The sequence below is a fragment of the Macaca nemestrina genome, chromosome 14 (assembly GCF_043159975.1).
Source record: "Macaca nemestrina isolate mMacNem1 chromosome 14, mMacNem.hap1, whole genome shotgun sequence".
NCBI lineage: Eukaryota > Metazoa > Chordata > Mammalia > Primates > Cercopithecidae > Macaca > Macaca nemestrina.
The window spans coordinates 114,644,474-114,663,893 of NC_092138.1; the positions used below are offsets into that span (position 1 = coordinate 114,644,474).

A 19,420-nucleotide genomic window follows, 5' to 3' on the forward strand; every position below is an offset into this window, starting at 1 on the left:
GGGAGGAGGGGAAGGGGAGAGGGAGGCCGGGCCGCAGCCTCTGCACTCACGCCGCCCCCGCACGCACAGCGCACCTGGCGCCGTCTGCCCTCCGCAGCGCTCGCCCCTTTCTCTGGGAGGACAACCTGCTGACCCGAAGCCAGGTAGGCCACCTCGTCCCAGTCCCCCTCACGTTGCAGCGTCCACCAGGCCAGCCCACTGCTCAGAGTGGGTTTGGGGGTAGGACCACCCCGCGCCCTCTGGAGCCGTTACATAACGTGGGGAGGCTTGTGGGGAGGGGTCGGGCCGCAGAGCACGGGGCAGGGTGGCCTCTCAGCACCTAGCCTTGTGCGCCCGAAGCTCTGTGTGCAAGGCAGACCTATCTGCTGCCGCCAGCCGCTGCTTTTGGACCCCAGGGAGGGAGGGATCCCTGTGAGCGAGGCCTGGCCAGAAGCCAGCGGTGTCTGGAAGCCTTAATGAAAAGCAAGTGTGAGGCCGGCTGGCACCTGTCTTCAGCCGGCAGGCAGAGGCTGGGGCACCCGTTAGCCAATGGCACAGTGGAGGGGGCTCCTGTGGGTGTGAGGCTGGGAGTACAGGTGGAGGTCTGCAGGGGAGGGAGGTGGGGGGCAGGCGGCGGGGGCAGGGGAGGTCAAGGACTCAGGCTCCCCACTCCAGCGTGCACTGCCGCATCGTCCGGGCTGCAGCGGTGTCCTTGGAGTAGTCCCTGAAAATCTGCAGGTGTCCGGCCTGCAAGGAAACTCTTCAAGTTGGATGGAGGCTGCTGAGGAGGGAGGGGCAGAACCAGAGTTGGCCTCTGGACTGGCAGGGTTGAGGAATGACCTCCATGCCTTCTGCCCCTGGAATTGGCCAGGCATGGGGGTTGAGTCCCTGGGTTTGCTAGTGTCCTGCCTTGCTGTGTGGCTTTGAGCAAGTTGGCTCCTGTCTCTGGGCTCCAGGTTATGAGTGCAGGCTGCGTGGTTTCTGAAATCCCTTCTCTAACTTGTTGGCAAGTGACACTCAGCACCTGAGCAAGGCCTGGACAGAGGCCATGGCGGATCTCTGTTCTTCCCTTCCACAGGGCAGGGTCAGTGCTGAGGAGGGGGTGGGGAGGGCTGAGGGCCCAGAGGCTGGACACTCCCTTCCAGTGGGCTTGCTTTGACCTCTGGCAGGTGTTTTGATCCAGGGTGCTGGCTGCTGGGAGGAGGTCAGCCGTGTGGCCCTGGACTGCTGATACGCTGGCACAAACTATACCTCCTCCTGCCCCGCCCCTCTCCCAATTCCATGTCTCCGGGGATGGGGAGGCGGCATAGGTACCTGGGTTCTGCCTCACCTGAGTGCCGTCTGTTGCTGGATGCTGACTGTGGAGCTGCTCGTCTAGGGCGAGGCTGCATGTTCCCCTGGGACCTGGCCAAGCCCATCCCCATGCACTGACCCTCAGCAGCCAGTGGCAGAGGCCATTCTCCTACGAGGCCAGCAAGAGCTGAGCCAGTCAAAATCCCAAGGTGCTCCTGCCAAGGGGCTGGACTGAGCCCAGGCCCATCCCTTTGAGCCACAGCCTTTCCCCTCTCCTGGGTCCCCAGACCCCTCAGCCGAGGCTGTCTGTCTCCACAGCACTTCTCTAGGGTGCTTGAGGACTTGGAGGCAAAGCGTGGCATGCTTCCCTACATGCCCTTGGATCAAGGGTGGCGCAGGCTTAGCACGCACACCACCGCTGGGTGTCTTGCCTGCAGCAGGCATTACTAATCATTCTCCAAGCTCCTTCTTGCTAAGCCTAGACTGGGGCGGCGGGTTCATCCTTCCCAACAGGGTCTGCCAGGCAACCACAATCAACTAGTCCCAGATAACCTTGAGGCCTAGGCACTGGCTGGGCCCTGAGGGCTCTTCCCAAAGCGTACCCTGCTCGTCTGGAAGAGGAGCGGAGTTTGCCTGGTGGTGACAGTGGCCTTGCTTCCTAGGATGGACGGCAGATGGCAATGTTCCTGCTGGACCTGGTCCCTGCTGGTTCTGGCGGTTGTGGCTGGGGACACAGTGTCAACCGGGTCCACGGTGAGTGTGGTGTTGTGGTCTGAGGGCCCATGCCAGTCCCCTCCCCAAGTGCTGTGATCGCTCCCAGATGGACTGGCTTGGAGGGGGCTGTGTGGGCACATGCCCCAGGTCCCAGAACCCCTCTTGGCTCCTAGAAACTTCTTCCCAGAGCCAGTCAGATCTTTCTCTGAACAGGGCCCCTGGCTACTGTGGGGCCCCTGGTGACTTGGGCAGGAGAGGGCTGGGGGGGCTGAGTACTTCCCTTCCAAGTGAAGGCCCCAGCATGGCCAGGGTGGGCTGTGTCCTGCAGAACGCAGAGGGGCCCTGAGCTGCTCCAGGAAAAGTGAGGACAGTTAGGTGCAGCCCCAGGAGCTTGCCAAGCCCCCAGGCCATCCCAGACCTTAAGGTCAAAGAGGCCCTCTTTGACCTGTGGTCTACAGTTCCTTGGGGGTTCCCCTCAATGCCACCCAGGAGATCTGAACCCAAGCTGCTGAGTGACCCTGCAGGGGGGTCCAGCCAGGGGGCTGTGTCCTCTAGTCCCGCTGATGGTGATGCCCTCGGGCATGGGGTGGGGGCAGGCTGGTCCTGCTGGGCACTCGAGCCCTCTACCGTCTGGGGGTCCCTCTCATCCAGGACAATAGCCCGACGTCCAATAGCCTGGAGGGGGACACCGACGCCACGGCCTTCTGGTGGGGGGAGTGGACCAAGTGGACGGCGTGCTCCCGCAGTTGCGGAGGTGGGGTGACATCCCAGGAGCGGCACTGCCTGAAGCAGAGGTGCGAGGTGGGGCACATGGCCCTGAGGGCTGGCATGAGGGCAGGGCAGCGGGCAGGAGAGGGCAGTTGGCCCTTCAGCCTGGTGGCTCCTCCCCCTGGGAGGGTTCTCGGGTTGGGGGCAGCACAGGCTGAGTCCACCATCAGCCTCTGCTGGATGCAGCTATGGATGGGCCCCGGCACTGGTGCGCTGGGGTCCGTCATGCTTCAGGGCACCAGGGAAGCCCTTTCATGAGAGGGCAGGAGCCATTTCTAGAGGTCTGTCCTGGAGGCGGAGAACCACCCTGCCTTCTCTTCTGAAGACCTGAGTGAGGGTCTTTAGAGAATGCCAGGGAGCCTCGGGAGAAGCAGAGGACTGGCAGTGAAAGCCTCCACTGCCAGATGGACCCGGCTCCTATCTGACCTGTGCTACTCCCTTGCTGTGTGACCTTGGGCAAGTCACTTAACCTCTCTGGGCATCAGTTTTCTCATCCATGGCATGGAGAGCGTGCTGGTCCCACCTCATGCTTCTGAGAACACACGTGTGTGTGCACCTGGGCACAGGCCTGGCACGCAACTCACGTGGTTGTTTCAGTTCTGTGTACTGAGCCCCTGTGCTATGTGCCGCTGACGTAGAAGTGAATCAAATCTCATTCTCCCTCGGCTCTGGTGTGTGTACGGGGTGGGAGCTGAGTAGAGAGGAAGGGAGCCCTCTGGGTCATGGGAATCAGGGGAGATTCTGGACCCCAGTGGCCGTGGGGCCAGCCCAGGCGACATTCCTGAAACTCCTCTGCAGCTCTCACTCCGAGCCTGCATCTTTCTGCCAGGAGGAAGTCCGCCCCAGGCCCCGGGAACAGGACCTGCACGGGCACGTCTAAGCGGTACCAGCTCTGCAGAGTGCAGGTGAGGCCCGGCCCGGGCAGGGGCACCATGGCCTGCTCTCCCCGTCATCATGCAGTTTTCAGGGGGTCTTCCAGGTGGCTCCTGGGCCTCCTGGGCATTCTGTTCTGGGCCTGCACTTCAAGGAGAGCCCAGGAGCAGGGTTGAAGAGAAGGCTGCGGGGGGCCCTGGGCTAGGACGGAGCCATCCACTGTCCAGACCACTGTCTGTGTGCCCACAAGTGCTCAGCGATGCTGGGACGGGCGGACTCACTGTGCTCCTGGAGCTTCAAGTGCAGCCTCAAGGTTTGGGGTCTCTGGTCGCAGCTCCACTTTACTCACAACATTCGTGCACCTGGTGCTCACAGGGACCCAGCAGTTGGCAGGCTTCCCCGTCCCATGAGACAGTACCCCCCACCCCATAAAACAGTTCCCTGGGCTGTTCTCAGAGCCCTTCTGCTCCAGCCTCCATCAGCTTCCTTGGGTAGCCGAGGCTGGAGAGGAGGTGTTGACTCTGACCAGGCAGCTCCCAGTGGGGCCTGGGGCAGTTGGAACCTGAACACCTTTCCAAGGACCGCCGGGCGTGGGGCTGGGTCATGTTGAGCTGGGGTCTGGGCCTCCCAGAGTGGCTCATGTGGCTTGCCTGGTCAGGGAAGGTGGAGCGGCTGGAGGTCTCTGTGTTTGTGTGTCTCAGGGGGCGTGTGCTCCCGTGCAGGGAGTGAGGGGCTGGAGGGAGGCAGGTAGCCACAGCTTCTGTGTTGGTGTCACCTGGTCAGCTGCCCTCCTAGGATGGTGCAACCAGGGGTTGGGGGAAGGGCATTTATGAGCTCCAGCACGAGAGGGACCCAGGTTTGAGCTCTGGCCCCAGCACGACTAAGCTGGGTCCCCCCGAGGACGAGTCTCCTGTCTGCAAGCTGGGTTCCTCTTTATGGAGTCCGGACCACGATCTTCCTGATTCAGGCGGTGCGTGTGGCCACAGACCATGTGCCAGGCCCTGTTCCGGCGCCGTGGACACACAGTCCGGGCCTGCTGAGGACGGGGGCAAGGGGAACATCCTTGCCAGCCGTAGTAGGGTCATGTCCCCTCCACCACAAGACTGGGAGAAGGCGTGGTGGGGAATGGGAGGGTTGCATCTAGAGCAGGCGGAGGGCTGGCGTGCAGGGCGGAGCTGCCCTTGCCTGCGTCCTTGCTCCCTCCGGAGAGTGCGTGGGAGCGCGCAGGAGCCCGAGAGGCCACCCCATGGGCCGTGGCCCCCGCACGGCTGTCCCGGCTGCAGCCACTTCCTGCTTAGCCTGGACAAAAATGCCTTTGTCGGGCCGAGTTCCTCCTGGAGACTCCCTGTCCCCTCACTTCCCAGGAGTGTCCGCCGGACGGGAGGAGCTTCCGCGAGGAGCAGTGCGTCTCCTTCAACTCCCACGTGTACAACGGGCGGACGCACCAGTGGAAGCCTCTGTACCCGGGTACCTGCCACCCTGGGGACCCACCTTGCAGGGAGCTGACCGAGCTTTGGGGGTGGCCCTTCTGGCACCTGGGACCAAACTCGACGGGTGGGCAGGTGGGGAAATGGAGGTGGTCAGACAAGGAGTCAGGAATGAACTTGGGTCTCCTGAGCCCTGGCCCAGGGGTCTGTCCCCTCCCCCATCACCCATGACATCAACGCAGGACAGATTACAGGGCTGAGTTCCCTGCAGGCCTGACCTCTGAGGGCAATAGTGACTCTCCCACTTATTGGCTCCTGGGCACAGTCAGGAACCAGCCGAGAGGATCCCAAATGGAGACCGCCCATGCGGTCCCATGGAAAGCAAGTAGTTCAGGCAACAGCTTAAATGCTTCATCCTTCTCCTGCTCACCTGCGAGGGCCAGGGCTGGGGTGCCCAGGGCCAGCAGCACAGGGGTGTCGAGTTGGCTCAGACCTCCTGCAGAGGGGGAACCCCAGTGTGGGTCTCAGGCGCCGCTCCCTACTCACAAGGAGGTAGAAGCCGGATCTCACGGGGTGTGGGCTGAGCCAGACAACCCATCAGTTTCTGCCACTGAGACCTGGACAGGTCCCTTCTGTTCTCCAGGCCTGAGTTTCCCCATCTATGCAATGAAAGCTGTCTCAGAGGGAGGAAAAGGGAAGTCCCCTGAATCCGGCATTTCCTGTCCCGCTGAGACCTTCTGTCTTTGTCTCCCTCCACCAGATGACTATGTCCACATCTCCAGCAAACCGTGTGACCTGCACTGCACCACCGTGGACGGCCAGCGGCAGCTCATGGTCCCCGCCCGCGACGGCACATCCTGCAAGCTCACCGACCTGCGAGGGGTTTGCGTGTCTGGAAAATGTGAGGTTGTTAAACGTTGTAGCAAAAGTACCGCCGGTCTCACTGTGCTGACTGCCTGCCCGCCTGTGGGAGGCAGTGGCGGCCCCGAGGCCTGGCCACAGCGCCCTCCCAGCAGCCCTCTCCCTCTCCCTTCCTGCAGCCCATCGGCTGTGACGGGGTGCTTTTCTCCACCCACACACTGGACAAGTGCGGCGTCTGCCAGGGGGACGGTAGCAGCTGCACCCACGTGACGGGCAACTATCGCAAAGGGAACACCCACCTTGGTAAGGCAGCAGCGTGCCCTGAAGTCCAAGCAGAGCTGAGTCTGGAAATCGGGGGTCCTGAGTGTGCTCCTGTCTGCAGCCTCCTGGGTACCACTGGGCAAGTCTTTCCCCTCTAGAGGCACCGGATTCTGCATCCAGGCCCAGGCGAACTGGCCTGGTGATTGTAGGCCTCTGTTGGTTTGTAAAAATGGGCAACCCTTTGTTGAAGACCTACTGGGTACCAGTGGACACTTGGCTTGGGGGTCATATTTGCCCTTTGAGACAGCCTGTAGGGAGGTGTTAACGACGCACTTTCTTTTTATTTTTAGTTTATTTTTTTTCAGACAGAGTCTTGCTCTGTTGCCCAGGCTGGAGTGCCGTGGCTCGATCTGGGCTCACTGCAGCCTCTACCTCTGCCTCCCAGGTTCGAGCGATTCTCGTTCCTCAGCCTCCCAAGTAGCTGGGACTACAGGCACGTGCCACCACACCTGGCTGATTTTTGTATTTTTAGTGGAGACGGGGTTTCACCCTGTTGGCCAGGCTGGTCTTGAACTCCTGACGTCAAGTGATCCACCCACCTCCGTCTCCCAAAGTGTTGGGGTATAAGCATGAGCCACCATACCCGGCTAACACCACACTTTAAAAAGGGAGAAACTGAGGCCTGAGACGCATTTTCTCTGCAGATATGAGATTTGACTCTGGCACACTGGATTCTGGGGCCTGAGTTTCAGAGGCTCCCTGTCAGCTCCAGGCTGACCCAGCCCAGACCCCCTCCTTCCCTTGGGCAGCACCTGTCCCCTTCCTAAGCTACGGGCATTCAGCCCGATGTTTGTGTCCAGCTCTGTCCCAACCCTCGTGGGGGCGTGGGTGTCTGTGCATGGGACAGCACTTTCTACTTTTGGAGGGATGTCACTTGTAATGCCTGGCATTAGATTGAACACACTTTTGGGTCTGGAGAAAAGCTTGAGGAATGGAACTGGGTTATTGCAACCTCCAGACTGGTGAAGGCAGGGCAGCTTCAGACCCACTTAGTAGACAGGGAAACCGAGGCCCAGAGTGGGAATAATCTATCAAGGTCCCAGTGAGACCAGTCAAGTCTCGATTAGAACCAGGCCTGTTAGGGCCAAGGAGGACCCGGCCGTGTTTTACAGGTTGAGAGAATGACCTTCGCCTGCCACTGAGGGCTAACCGTGGCATGAGTGTCAGCTCCAGGAGGTGCCAGTGGGAGAGCACTGGAGAGCATGGGGCTTGGACATGGGACCTAGGGACGGGCATGCCGGACTGACAAGGGACAGGGTTGGGGCAGAGCCACCAGGCAGAGGTGTGAGTAATGCAGGCTGGGTGTCCAGCAGGGTGAGGGGGGCAGAGGACATTTCTTTGGTGGCCTCGCTATAGGAGGCGCTAAGGTGTTTGATTTTCCTCCCTTCCTCCCACAAACCTGCTTACACGGCCTCCTGCTGGACCCAGGGCATGCAGAGGGAGAGTGGGCACTGGGGCAGCGTGTGTCTTATAGGGCATCTAGTGTGTGCCAGGCACTGTGCACACAGTGAGGCCTGAGAGATAGGGCTCACATTATTGTGGAACTCAGCCTGGGGCCCAGGGACTGATGTGCAAACAACGTCCCTCATTCTGCATGCTCACAAGGTAACTCATTCATGCCTGGCAACAGCTCTGCAAGGCTGCCACATGACTGTTGCTGAAATATACAGAAACAGGCAAAGAGAGGCTAAATAACTCATCCAAGGTCACACAGCCACAAGAGGCAGAACGGGGCCTGAACCCAGGCAGCCTGCTCCTGGCCTGTGATCCTCCCAGCTGAGCCACATGCCTTCCCCGGGCAAGCTGTGCTTGGTAACCATGCTGGGGGCCGTGGGATGGGCTGGGGTATTAAATGCTCAAGAATCTTGTGAGCTTATCTTGCTAATTTGAAAATTAAAGTACAACAGCCTATATTTAACTACATTATATTTAAAACAAAGTCACCACTTTCTAATCCTTTGACGTCTATAACTAATTTTTTTTTTTAAGATGGAGTTTTGTTCTTGTTGCCCAGGCTGGAATGCAATGATGTGATCTCGGCTTTCTGCAACCTCTGCCTTCTGGGTTCCAGCGATTCTCCTGCCTCAGCCTCCCAAGTAGCGGGGATTACAGGCTCCCACCATCATGCTCGGCTAATTTTTTTTTTTTTTTTTTTTTTGCATTTTTAGTAGAGACAGTGTTTCACCATGTTGGCCAGGCTGGTCTCGAACTCCTGACCTCAGGTGATCCACCCGCCTCAGCCTCCCAAAGTGTGTAACTATTTTATCTGTGTGGCAAAAACACCATATACGGGTGTGCTGCAGCCTCTCTTCCCAATGCCACGCCCAGTGACATCATGTTGATGGTGTAAACAAACATAGCTTCAGTCGCTTGCTTCAAGTTTATGTGTTGAAACCCAAAGAAGGGAAAAAAAAAAGTTTTAAAATGAATTTTGAAGTTAAGCTGCCCAGTTAAAGTAGCGTGAAACTGGCCACAGCAGGGGTGTTTACACCGCGGAAACTGGCCAGTGCTACAAGTCACAGCTCCTGTTTCCCCATGTCTCCAAAGAGCCTACTGTTAAACATTTTTCAGAGCACTACTGTCCGTGAGGGACAGGTCAGGATCTCCGGAGACCTGTAGGTGTGATGGTGTTGGGGGAGGAATGGCAGGCGGGTGCTGGCCTGCGGGAGACACTAACCCCGGCAGGGAGGCCCACGTGGAGTCCTCCACTCCTGGAGGAATCAGGTGAAACAAGCATCAAACCCCAGGAAACGTCCGACCTGGAGAGCCCCTTCTTTCCTGTCCCGGGGCGTATTGAAATGTCTCCTTCTCCCCAGGCTCCTCCCTCAGCTGCCTGCCAGTAACACCTCTCCTTCTCTCAGCATTTCCCCTCCAGACCCTTGGTTTCTTTCTAGCTGGGAGGACTGCATGGCTGCCTCCCCACGGGCCTGGGGGCCTTGAAGACAGGCTCTGAGCCGGCTGGTATTGTCCGATCTGGACCTCAGCCTGGGGCCTGGCGCTTAGGAAGGGCGTAGGCAGAGTTGGAGATTCTATTTGCAGCTCTCCTTGTCCTTTCTCACCCACGTCTTTGAGTGTAGCGAGCCTTGAAAGTCAACGTGGTGTTGTGACAAGACAGGATTTTAAAATGGCAGTGATAACGCACGCAGGGAGCTGGGGTCCCATCGGCTGCCCAGGGTCTCCTAGGTGACACATGGCAGAGTGGGACTGAACTCCCAGTGTGCTCCACATCGCTGTGGCCCTCGTTGTCCCTTAGGAGGGGTTGGGGTTGGGGCAAGCACGGGCAAGCCCTCCCGTGGCCTTGGTAGGAAGGGGTGAGCCTGGGCAGGTGCCCAGCTTGGTTGGTCAACCTCTGCAATAGGATGGGTCTGAGCTGAGCTACCCAAGTGGGCGTGGGGGGTGGGTTAGCCTTTAGACAGCCACCACTCACCCTCCAAAAGCTGTGGAGTGGGCGAGCGCCATCCAAAGGTGCCTTTCCAATCCAGAGGGGCTCACTGTCATCCATTTGCCTCCAGGTTACTCTCTGGTGACCCACATCCCGGCTGGCGCCCGAGACATCCAGATTGTAGAGAGGAAGAAGTCCGCTGACGTGCTAGGTAGGTGCGCAGCGTCTGGCGGCTGCCTCACTGAGCTTTTGGTTGTGGGGTGTTGTGCATGGCGGAGAAGGGGCACTTGACCCTGGACCCCTTCCTCCAGGACGGGGATGGGCCACTGCCGTAGGCATGGCTGCAGGAGCCAGAACTTGAGCCAGCTATGTGGGTGTGGCTGAGGTGCTTACAGGGGAACCAGCTTTACCTCTGTGCGTGGAAGGACCTTGAACTCGGAGCTGCTGGACAATGGGAGGGTGGTGATGTTGGGTAGGGAGCTCCCTGTCACTCAAGAGCCTGGCACAGGCAGAAGCTGGGGGCCGCTGCAGATGAGATCCCTGTGGGGTTCGAGGAGTGAGTCTCAGGAGGTAACGAGGTCAAGGTAGCACTGAGAGGAAGTCGGTGCAGAGGTAGGATTCCGACTCAGGTCTGGGGGCCTCATGCTGATGTTCTTGCCATTAGTCAGTCTCCACTGGGAGGCTGGGCCGTGGGAGGGGAGTCCTCTAACCTGAGGATTCTGGAGTTATTTCCATGATGGATGGAGTGGTGAGACCCCATTTTGGTGGCAAATTTTGAGTGTAGTGAGCCTTGGTGGCAAATTTTGGAAGGGCCCTCTGTGAAGCTGGATCATTGGCCGAGCAACAAGCCATGTCTGCACCCTTTGGGCCACGGTGGGCAGGTGTTGACGCCTGTGAGCTGCTCTGTGCTCGACCCTGCCCTTCACGGGGCGGGCTAGTGACCCAGGCTATAAGGGGATGTTGTTTTTGGACACAGGTGTAGCCCCAAACCTGATACTACCTGGGCTTACTCCCCCCACTGCCTCCCACTCCTCCTGAGAGCCAGAACTGGTGGGGTGAAGCCCATCTCCTAAGTGGGTGCTGGAAGACGAGGCTTTGCTGAAGGTCTTCAGGCTGGGACCCACTTCGGGTTCTCCTATCCCCTCTCCAGAGCCCAAGGGCCAGCCCTCCGTATGTGCCCTGGGGTCTGAGTGCCCCCACCCCAGCAGGTCTGTGCTGCAGACGCTGGCTCCACCACCCAGCGCCCTGGGGGCTGCTCCCTGGCCTGAGCGGGGAGCTGGGCCTCTCGCCAGGCCGGTTGCTTTGTCGCTTGCTTGCTGGGAGAGTGGAGAGGCCAGGAAACTCCACGTTTTCTGAGCTGGCTGCAGAGCTCTCGCTCTTGAAACAGACGCGTGGAAATACCAAGGGTGGCCTCGGAGCACTGGGAAAGCCGTAGGAAGGAAGGTCATTACTGTCAGGAAACAGGTTTTGGACGAGAGCCTCGGATTTAACCCTGCGCATACACCTGGAAACGGGGCCGAGACAGCCAGGCCCCAGCACACTCCCCTCGCAGAACTTGGACTCTAATGTGTGTTATCTTCTGACTTTTCTACGTTAAGGGGGTTTTTCAAGCAGACATGTCCTGCTTGTTGCGTCTGTCTGATAATAAATTAATTGCCCCGGCTCCTCTGTTCATATTGCATCAGGAATTTGGAAGTCGAACTCCTCTTCTCCCGCGGGCCAGTTCCTGGAACTGGCTTTAAGGACACCCTTTGGAAGACAGAGTGTCCCGAGCGCGGAGTCAGCCTCCTCCCCGCGTCCCCAGCCCTGGAGGCCCCCTGCCTCTTCTCACTCTCCATGGCCCCAGGGAGAATCAGTTCCCCCTGAAACCCCACCAACTCTGGGCATTTGTTCCAGTCTGCAGGGGTCACCGGCTTTCATGGACCATTTGTTTCCATCCTGAGCGTCCATCAGGCTGGAGTCAGGCCCTGGGAGTGCCCACCCACCCGGCCCCAGGAAGAGGGCAGCTGAGATTGCGCCAGGCCGTCCTGGCCTGATTGAGCACCTCGGCCAGGTCCGGGTGCACGCGTTAACGGGTGAAGGGTCAGCATGGCCCTGCCTGCAAGGGCAGCAGGAAGTCTCTGCTCCTATGAAGAGGATGGAGCTGGCCAGCTCAGGGCGATCCCCAGGAAGGGCCTGGTGGTCGGCACCCCCCATGCTGGCCAGGCCAGGGCTGCAGCGTCGCTCTGTGTGGACGACGGGAGGGGCACCCAGGACTCCTGCTGGTGAAATCGTTCATTCATCCATCTTTTCACTGTGGCTAGCTTCCCTGGTGGACCAGTGGGGGTTCTGTGCTGGCCCATTTCCTGCCCTTTGGGAAGTCCACAGGGAGCTCGGGGCACTAAGGACGAGGCTGGGCCCCTCCCCACCTCATGGTGGAGGGGTTTATGCCCCTATCTAGCTTCATGTGTGCCTTCCACAGGCCACAGACTGTCCTGCTCCAGACTGCGTCCCTTGGTCGTGGTGCGACCTCATTACTTTGCAGCGCCTCAGCTTCTTCAAAGGCAGCTGCAAATGGGTCCCTAGCCAGCCGTGTTCAGCATCTAGACAAGTCCTTCATTGCTGATTTTAGGCTGAGAGGAATGTGTGTTTGCGCCTCCTCTGCATTCACTGGCCAGACTCTCCATGATGGGAGTTTCCTGTTTCGGGGGCATCTGGGCCGGGGTTCTGGAGGGCAGGGCTGGCGGTGGTGGTTCCCTGAGCCGGTGACACTACCTCCTCCCCCAGCCAGTTTGGCCCTTTGTGACCGGCGGTTTTGCCCTTCCAGCTCTTGCAGACGAAGCTGGCTACTACTTCTTCAACGGCAACTACAAGGTGGACAGCCCCAAGAACTTCAACATCGCAGGCACCGTGGTCAAGTACCGGCGGCCCATGGATGTCTATGAGACCGGAATCGAGTACATCGTGGCACAGGGACCCACCAACCAGGGCCTGAACGTCATGGTGCGTGTGCCGCAGGCCTTGGGGGCCCCCGAGGCCCCGGGCACTGCTTCCCCAGAATCTGGCCACAGGTGGGGGCTTCCAGCCTGTGACACCCCCAGGGCCACTGTGCACGTGCACCTGGCAGCCTCACCACTCTGGGCTGGGCTTCACGTGCAATCACTGTTACTCATTCACTTGTTCTTTCACTAACTGCCTCCCTCGTTCATTCATTCACTCAGATTTTGGTTCATTCACAGTCTCCCATTCACTCATCAGTTCATTAATTCATTTACCCGTTCACTTCTCACTCAACCACCCACTCTCTCACCCACTTCTTGAAATCATTCATTCATCCATCCATTCACTGTGGCTAGCTTCCCTGGTGGACCAGCGGGGTCTAGCGGTGGACCAGCAGGGTTTCCGTGCTGTCCATTTCCTGCCCTTTGGGAAGTCCACAGGGAGCTCGGGGCACTAAGGACGACGCTGGACCCCTCCCCACTCTACGGTGGAGGGGTTTATGCCCCTATCTAGCTTCATGCTCCGCCCCCCTGGGCACTATGGTGTTTGTGCTGGGTCCTTAGTGCCAGGGCCCAAGGTAGTTCCTGTGGCCCCTGCCCCTCCCCTGACATGGCCTCCCCGGGACACTCAGGGGTTCTGGGGTGGGGCTCAGGGCCCGAGCAGTGGGCAGGAGAGAATGTGGGCCTGTTATGCCCGGCTTGCCACGAGTTATCCTATGGCTAGCATCTGGAAATGAAGCCCCTGGTGGATTGGTGCCTCAGACCGAAAATATGTAAAGGACTTGTCATGTCACCAAAGTCAAGTGACACTGAGATGGGCAGTTGTGGTGGCCATCAAGGCCTACTGGCTTTCCTGGAGGCCGAGGGAATACAGCAGGGATGGAGCCGCGCCCCCTCCCTACCTAAGCTGTTTTGGTTTCCAGATATCACTGTAGTGGGTTTCATTGCCTCACGTTGCAGGTAATGAAATGTAGGCATAGAGAGGTGAGTGACTTGAGCAGTCATGGAATTGTAAGTGGCACGACTGGGCTTTGAACCCAGGCCTGCCTGGTGCCAGAGCCTGTTCTTTGTTTAGCTGCTGTGCTGGAGGGGTCTCTAACTGGGGGTGCTTGTCCGTCTCCTCACACTGCTTTTTGGCTGAAGAGCTTTCCTGGTGACCCCGGAATCAAATGCGGGCCACACATCTCTGTGTCTATGCTTACCTGGCCCTGCCTGGAGCTGTGTCTGGAGGTGGACTGGCCACCTGGCTTCGCCTCCTGGCTGTAGGGGCTGTTTTGTAGGTCAGGGTCCCCAGAAAATAGACTCTGAGGTGGGGGTTTGCGTGCAAGAGGGCTTGGGGGAAGTGTCAGGAGCGGCCTTGGGAACACTGGCTGGTATGGGCAGGAGGGCATGGGACTAGACAGAGGGGGCAGCTGAGCTGTGATGCAGTTTCTGTGGGCTTCGACCAGTCCCCCCGGGATCGCATTATCTCCAGTTTGGGCAGGAGGGCATCATGTATTGCCACGTGTAGCTGCCTCTTGTTGGGGGCATGACCTGGGGAAAGACAGCTCCCTCTGGCTGAGGGAAATGCCTGGTGGGGCACAGCTGTGAACTGTAGCACGCCCACCCCAGGCAGTTCACCGAAGGGTGAGATCCGTGGTCCACCCCCGGCATGGCTTGGACCCATGCGCTTTGCATGAGTCTGCCTTGGCAGGGAACAGCTCCTCTAGAATTGCGTTGGTTTCTTTCTTGGGGAGCCTTACAGGAGGAAGTTTGGTGGGCTGAACTGCAGCTGGTGTAGGGGCTGCAACTGACACTCAGTTTCCTCCTTCTGTGACATGCTGTATTTCCCCTTAGCCTGAGCTAGCACCTCAGCGGGGCCAGGTGGCTACCTGGTGAGGTGACCCTGGTCTCCATGGCCTTCTCAACCTGAGGCTGCTGGCTTTGTCCAGTTATCATCACAAGGGGCAGGGGGATACCAAGAGATGCCCAGGGCATCAGCAGGTGTCACATAGATTCTTTGGCCCCAGGGTCAAACAACGCCTTTCCTACTCTTTTTTTTTTTTTTTTTTTTTTAATAGAGAGAGGGTCTTTTTTTTTTTTTTTTTTTTCTAAGATGGAGTCTCGCTCTGTCGCCCAGGCTGGAGTGCAGTGGTGTGATCTCGGCTCACTGCAAGCTCCACCTCCCGGGTTCACGCCATTCTCCTGCCTCAGCCTCCTGAGTAGCTGGGACTACAGGCGCCCGCCACCGTGCCGGGCTAATTTTTTGTATCTTTAGTAGAGATGGGGTTTCACCGTGGTCTCGATCTCCTGACCTTGTGATCCACCTGCCTCAGCCTCCCAAAGTGCTGGGATTACAGGCGTGAGCCACTGTGCCCGGCATAAGAGAGAGGGTCTTGCTATGTTGTCCAGGCTGGTCTCGAACTCTGGGCCTCAAGTGACCCTCCTGCCTTGGCCTCTCAAAATGCTTGGATTATAGGCGTGAGCCACCTCCCCTGGCCTCTCTGCTGTTGATCATCAAGGTCGATCACCCCGCCAGGACGGCCACTCATTTCCATGCTGCTGGTCTCTTGGTACAAAATGTTCAAACGGACCATGTGTGGCCACAGCCTAAAGCATAATGAAACTGTTGCTACATCTTTGGATGGAAATGTTCCCCCTGTGCAAACCAAGGCCTCTAGACCACAGACCCCAGAGCTGCAGGGATGGGGAACACACAGTCCCCAAGTGGTGGCTGGGAATGATCGCTACTGCTACTGCCTCTCCTGCGTCCCAGACCCATGTCGTCTACGTACTGGGCACATAGCACCAGGACGAAGCACAGGGCCAGAGGGTACAAGAGAGCTGTGTCAGCAAAGGACGCAAGCTCTCCCATCTAAGACCCTCGTCCCCACATCCGCTTTCTAGCTCACAGCTATGGCTGTGTGGGGGGGGCCCTCACGATGAAGTAAGAGCAGAGAAAAATGGCCAAACTCTTTTCAGAGGTGGGTCGGCTTGCCCTGAGGGTGCAAGCTGGAAATGGGCTCTACTTCACTAAAGCCCTATCCAGGGCTGGCCTGGAAAAACGGCAGTGAAGGAAAATCCTTTGATTTATGTGGGTGGTACCTCATGGGGGATGCTCCACCCTCACAGGTGTGTGGCCTCTCAGCTGGCACCGTGGCTCCCCCTCCATTGCTCCATCAGGCTGGCGTTTCTGGGTATTGTAGGATATGGCAGGCCCAGTGGATCTCACAGTCGTGTGCCCGTTGTGTCACGTCCTCTGATATAAAGGGGGTCCCTTTGTCCAGTGCCATGTTATTGGTATCCTGTCTCGGTCAATCAGATGCTCTGTGAGCCCTTGGGTGTTAGGGCTGGCTGAGGTTCTGTGGGCAGGAAACGCAACTTTTATTTAGGACCAGATTCGGCGTTTCCCCTTCCAGGATGGAAGCGGTCTGTTGTGATCAGGTTGTCACCCAGTAGCTGAGTGGCCTCCTTGAGAGGCGGTGCTGTTTAGAGGCTTAGTGTTGAGGCCAGAGACTGGACGTTCAGGAGTGGAAGGAGCTATGGTGGCTGTGGTGAGTGAGAAGCCATGTTCCTCCACGCTGATTCATTGTGCCTGCAGTGGGGTGACTGATGCCAGCGACTAGCCTGTGTCCGGTGGCAAGGCCATTCTGTCTTCTACTGGGGTGTTTAGTGCCTCTCGCGTGGTGATGCTTCCTGGTACAAATTAACAAGTGAAATGAGGACCTCCATTATGCCCACTCCCTAGATCCAGCCACAGGGGCCTCCTCCAGACCTCATGGTCTCCAGCCTTCGGATCTTTCCCATCCAGGCTCCTGACCTGACCAGCCAGCCGAGCCACTTGCCACCGACCGTGATTCAGTTCATATTCTCATCTCGGGCTGCCCTGCCTCCCATCACACCGACGCTCACATCACGTGCGCTGCCTGAAGCCTGTAGGGAAGATTTTCCTTCACTGCCATTTTTCCAGGCCAGCCCTGGATGGGGCTTCAGTGAAGTAGAGCCCATTTCCAGCTTGCACCCTCAGGGCAAGCCGACCCATCTCTGAATCAAGTTTGGCCATTTTTCTCTGCTCTCCCTTCATCACAAGCCCCCCCTGCCCACCACCCGCCAGCCATAGCTGTGAGCTAGAAAGGGGATGTGGGTGCAAGGGTCTTGGATGGGGGAGTTTGGGTCCCTTGCTGACACAGCGCGCTCGTACCCTCTGGCCGTGCCTGTGCCTAGCCCTGGTGTAACACTTCCACCTTATGATGGATTGCTGCTGGCGGAGCTGATAGGACTCATGTTGGAGGCAGCTCTGGCTGCGTGGGTCGCCTGATGTCCCGCAGCCCAAGCGTTCCTTCTCTAGTAGGGCCTCACAGCGTGCCAGAAGTTTTTTGCAACTGATGTATATTTATTTGCTGCAGATGGCCTTGCTCCAGAACCACAGGGTTCTATGTTATGCTTTCCCTAAAGGCTTTCCAGAAATTCCGTCTGACATCTTTCCCTACCACAGATACCTCTATTCCTATAGGATCTGCCAGGTCATACTTTCCATGTGGCAGGCTGCTTGCCTCACAGCCTGGACGTGCTGTGGGGCCCCTTCCACTCAGGATTCCACCCAAAGCAGCACCTGTTTTTTTTGTTTTGTTTTGTTTTGTTTTTTTGAGATGGAGTCTCACCCTGTTGCCCAGGCTACAGTGCAATGGTGCAATCTCGGCTCCCTGCAACCTCCGCCTCCTGGGTTCAAATGGTTCTCCTGCCTCAGCCTCCAGAGTAGCTGGGACTACAGGCGTGCACCACCAGGCCCAGCTAATTTTTGTATTTTTAATAGAGACGGGGTTTCGCCATGTTGGCCAGGCTAGTCTCAAACTACTGACCTCATGATCTGTCTGCCTCGGCCTCCCAAAGTGCTGGGATTACAGGCATGAGCCACTGCACCTGTCCAGCAGCAGCTTTTAATGTCACCCAGCAGATGAATTGAACATTCTTGGATGTAGAATATGCTGGCTCCAGAATTATTCTTCGTGGTGGAGGGGATGAGATGCCATCAATTTCCCCTTCCTCTCAAAGAGATGTCTGGCGTACCCCAACCCACTGAACCCTGACATTTCCACTAATGCAGGGGGCCGCTGAATGTTCACGGGGTTGAATCTCTGCTCCTCTGAAAGACAGGTGCTTTACCAAGACCTCTAGCGCCAGTGCCTGCTCCTCTGAGCCGCTAAGTATCAGTGCAGAGGACAAAGGTCAAGTTCTTGGAGTGGTCCAGATGCCTTTACAGTGTATTGTAATTGGGAGCGGAAACGTAAGCGTTGCCCTGGGTCAAGACTGTAAACGCGTACGGTTGTCCGCCCCAGGGGAAGGAAATCATTTCTGGTCCACCTTCTTGGCAGGGATAGAAAAGAACATATTTTCCAGATCAGTGGCCACCTAGGATCAACATGAGGCCATGCTCATCCGCTCTAGGAGAGAGAACACAGTGGTCACGCCCTGGCAGTGGAGGGTGCCCGCTTGGTGGAGGATGCAGTACCCATGTAGACTCAGATGGCAGATCCTCCGGGGTCTGTCTGGTTATTGTGGAGGCTAAACTATTGAGTTAAAGGCGGAATGTGGGCCAGGCGCGGTGGCTCATGCCTGTAATCCCACCACTTTAGGAGGCCGAGGCGCGTGGATCATGAGGTCAGGAAATTGAATCCATCCTGTCTAACACATTGAAACCCCATCTCTACTAAAAATACAAAAACAAAATTAGCGGGGCGTGGTGGCGGGCGCCTGTAGTCCCAGCTACTCGGGAGGCTGAGGCAGGAGAATGGTGTGAACCCGGGAGGCGGAGCTTGCAGTGAGCCGAGATCATGCCACAGCACTCCAGCCTGGGGGATAGAGCGAGACTCCGTCTCAAAAAAAAAAAAATGCGGGATATGATGGGCTGGCTACATCTGCCTCATGTAGGTCAGCCCCTGCCTTCTCCGTGCTTCTTTTTTTTTTTTTTTTTTTTTTTTTTGAAACGGAGTCTCACTCTGTTGCCCAGGCTAGAGTGCAGTGGCCAGATCTCGGCTCTCCTGCCTCAGCCTACCGAGTAGCTGGGACTACAGGCGCCCGCTACCATGCCCGGCTAGTTTCTTGTATTTTTTAGTAGAGACAGGGTTTCACCGTGTTAGCCAGGATGGTCTCGATTTCTTGACCTCGTGATCCACCCGTCTCGGCCTCCCAAAGTGCTGGGATTACAGGCTTGAGCCACCGTGCCCATCTCTGCTCTCCATGCTTCTAAGTACCATCCTAGTAGCCTGGTAGCATTTCTCCCCACGTTCTCACCAATGTGCTAAAGTCTTTGTCATGAGAGGATGCACCCAGCAGTTCCTGAGGGCTGGTCCTGACGTTCTGTTGGTGTACAGTCCCTTCTCCCAGGACTCCCCGGACCGGGTGAGAATGTGACTTAATCCAAGCTATTGCTCTGGTGGCCGGGAGAGAAGGGCAGGCCAAGTCCTGTGGGAGGTCCACGTGGCCGTGAAGGCAGAGGTCTCTGTGTCATTTTCAGGCCGGAGTAGTGCTGGCTTTAACAGGAAAGAATGAGACAGACCCATTTTTTAGGCTCCGAAGACTTGGGACTTTTGAGATTTGAAGTTTTTCAAGTGTATTGACTCAGATCCCCACACCCTGAGTCTCAAGGTCCCCCTCTTCTGGTTGGACTCTGTCCTGGGCATAGCAGGCCCAGCAGAGTTGGGAGGAGCACACTCTCTGCTCCTTGGAGGCACCTCTGCCTCTCCCACCTTCCAGTTGCTTGACACGAGGGTGTCTTTCTCTGCTACTGCGCAGACCCTCACCTTTCCGGGCCGTCCTTTCATTCTTGGGGTCCTTTACTTCCACAG

The 19,420-nt window shown here is 57.8% G+C and overlaps 1 protein-coding gene across 3 annotated transcripts in view; it reads left to right on the forward strand.

Moving 5' to 3' along the window:
- LOC105471871 (ADAMTS like 2) overlaps positions 1–19,420 on the forward strand; it is a 40,553-nt gene continuing 21,133 nt past the window's right edge. The window contains exons 1-9 of one of the 3 annotated variants that reach the window (XM_011724664.3): positions 1–143; positions 1,935–2,025; positions 2,638–2,780; positions 3,584–3,659; positions 4,992–5,094; positions 5,815–5,960; positions 6,095–6,218; positions 9,749–9,829; positions 12,425–12,600. In XM_011724664.3, the coding sequence (XP_011722966.2) occupies positions 1,936–2,025; positions 2,638–2,780; positions 3,584–3,659; positions 4,992–5,094; positions 5,815–5,960; positions 6,095–6,218; positions 9,749–9,829; positions 12,425–12,600 (939 nt within the window). In that variant the 5' untranslated portion in view covers positions 1–143; position 1,935. Of the gene's footprint in view, positions 144–1,034; positions 1,064–1,934; positions 2,026–2,637; positions 2,781–3,583; positions 3,660–4,991; positions 5,095–5,814; positions 5,961–6,094; positions 6,219–9,748; positions 9,830–12,424; positions 12,601–19,420 lie in introns of those variants that run through there. The other 2 variants (XM_071078559.1, XM_011724666.2) reach the window with 2 other exon arrangements.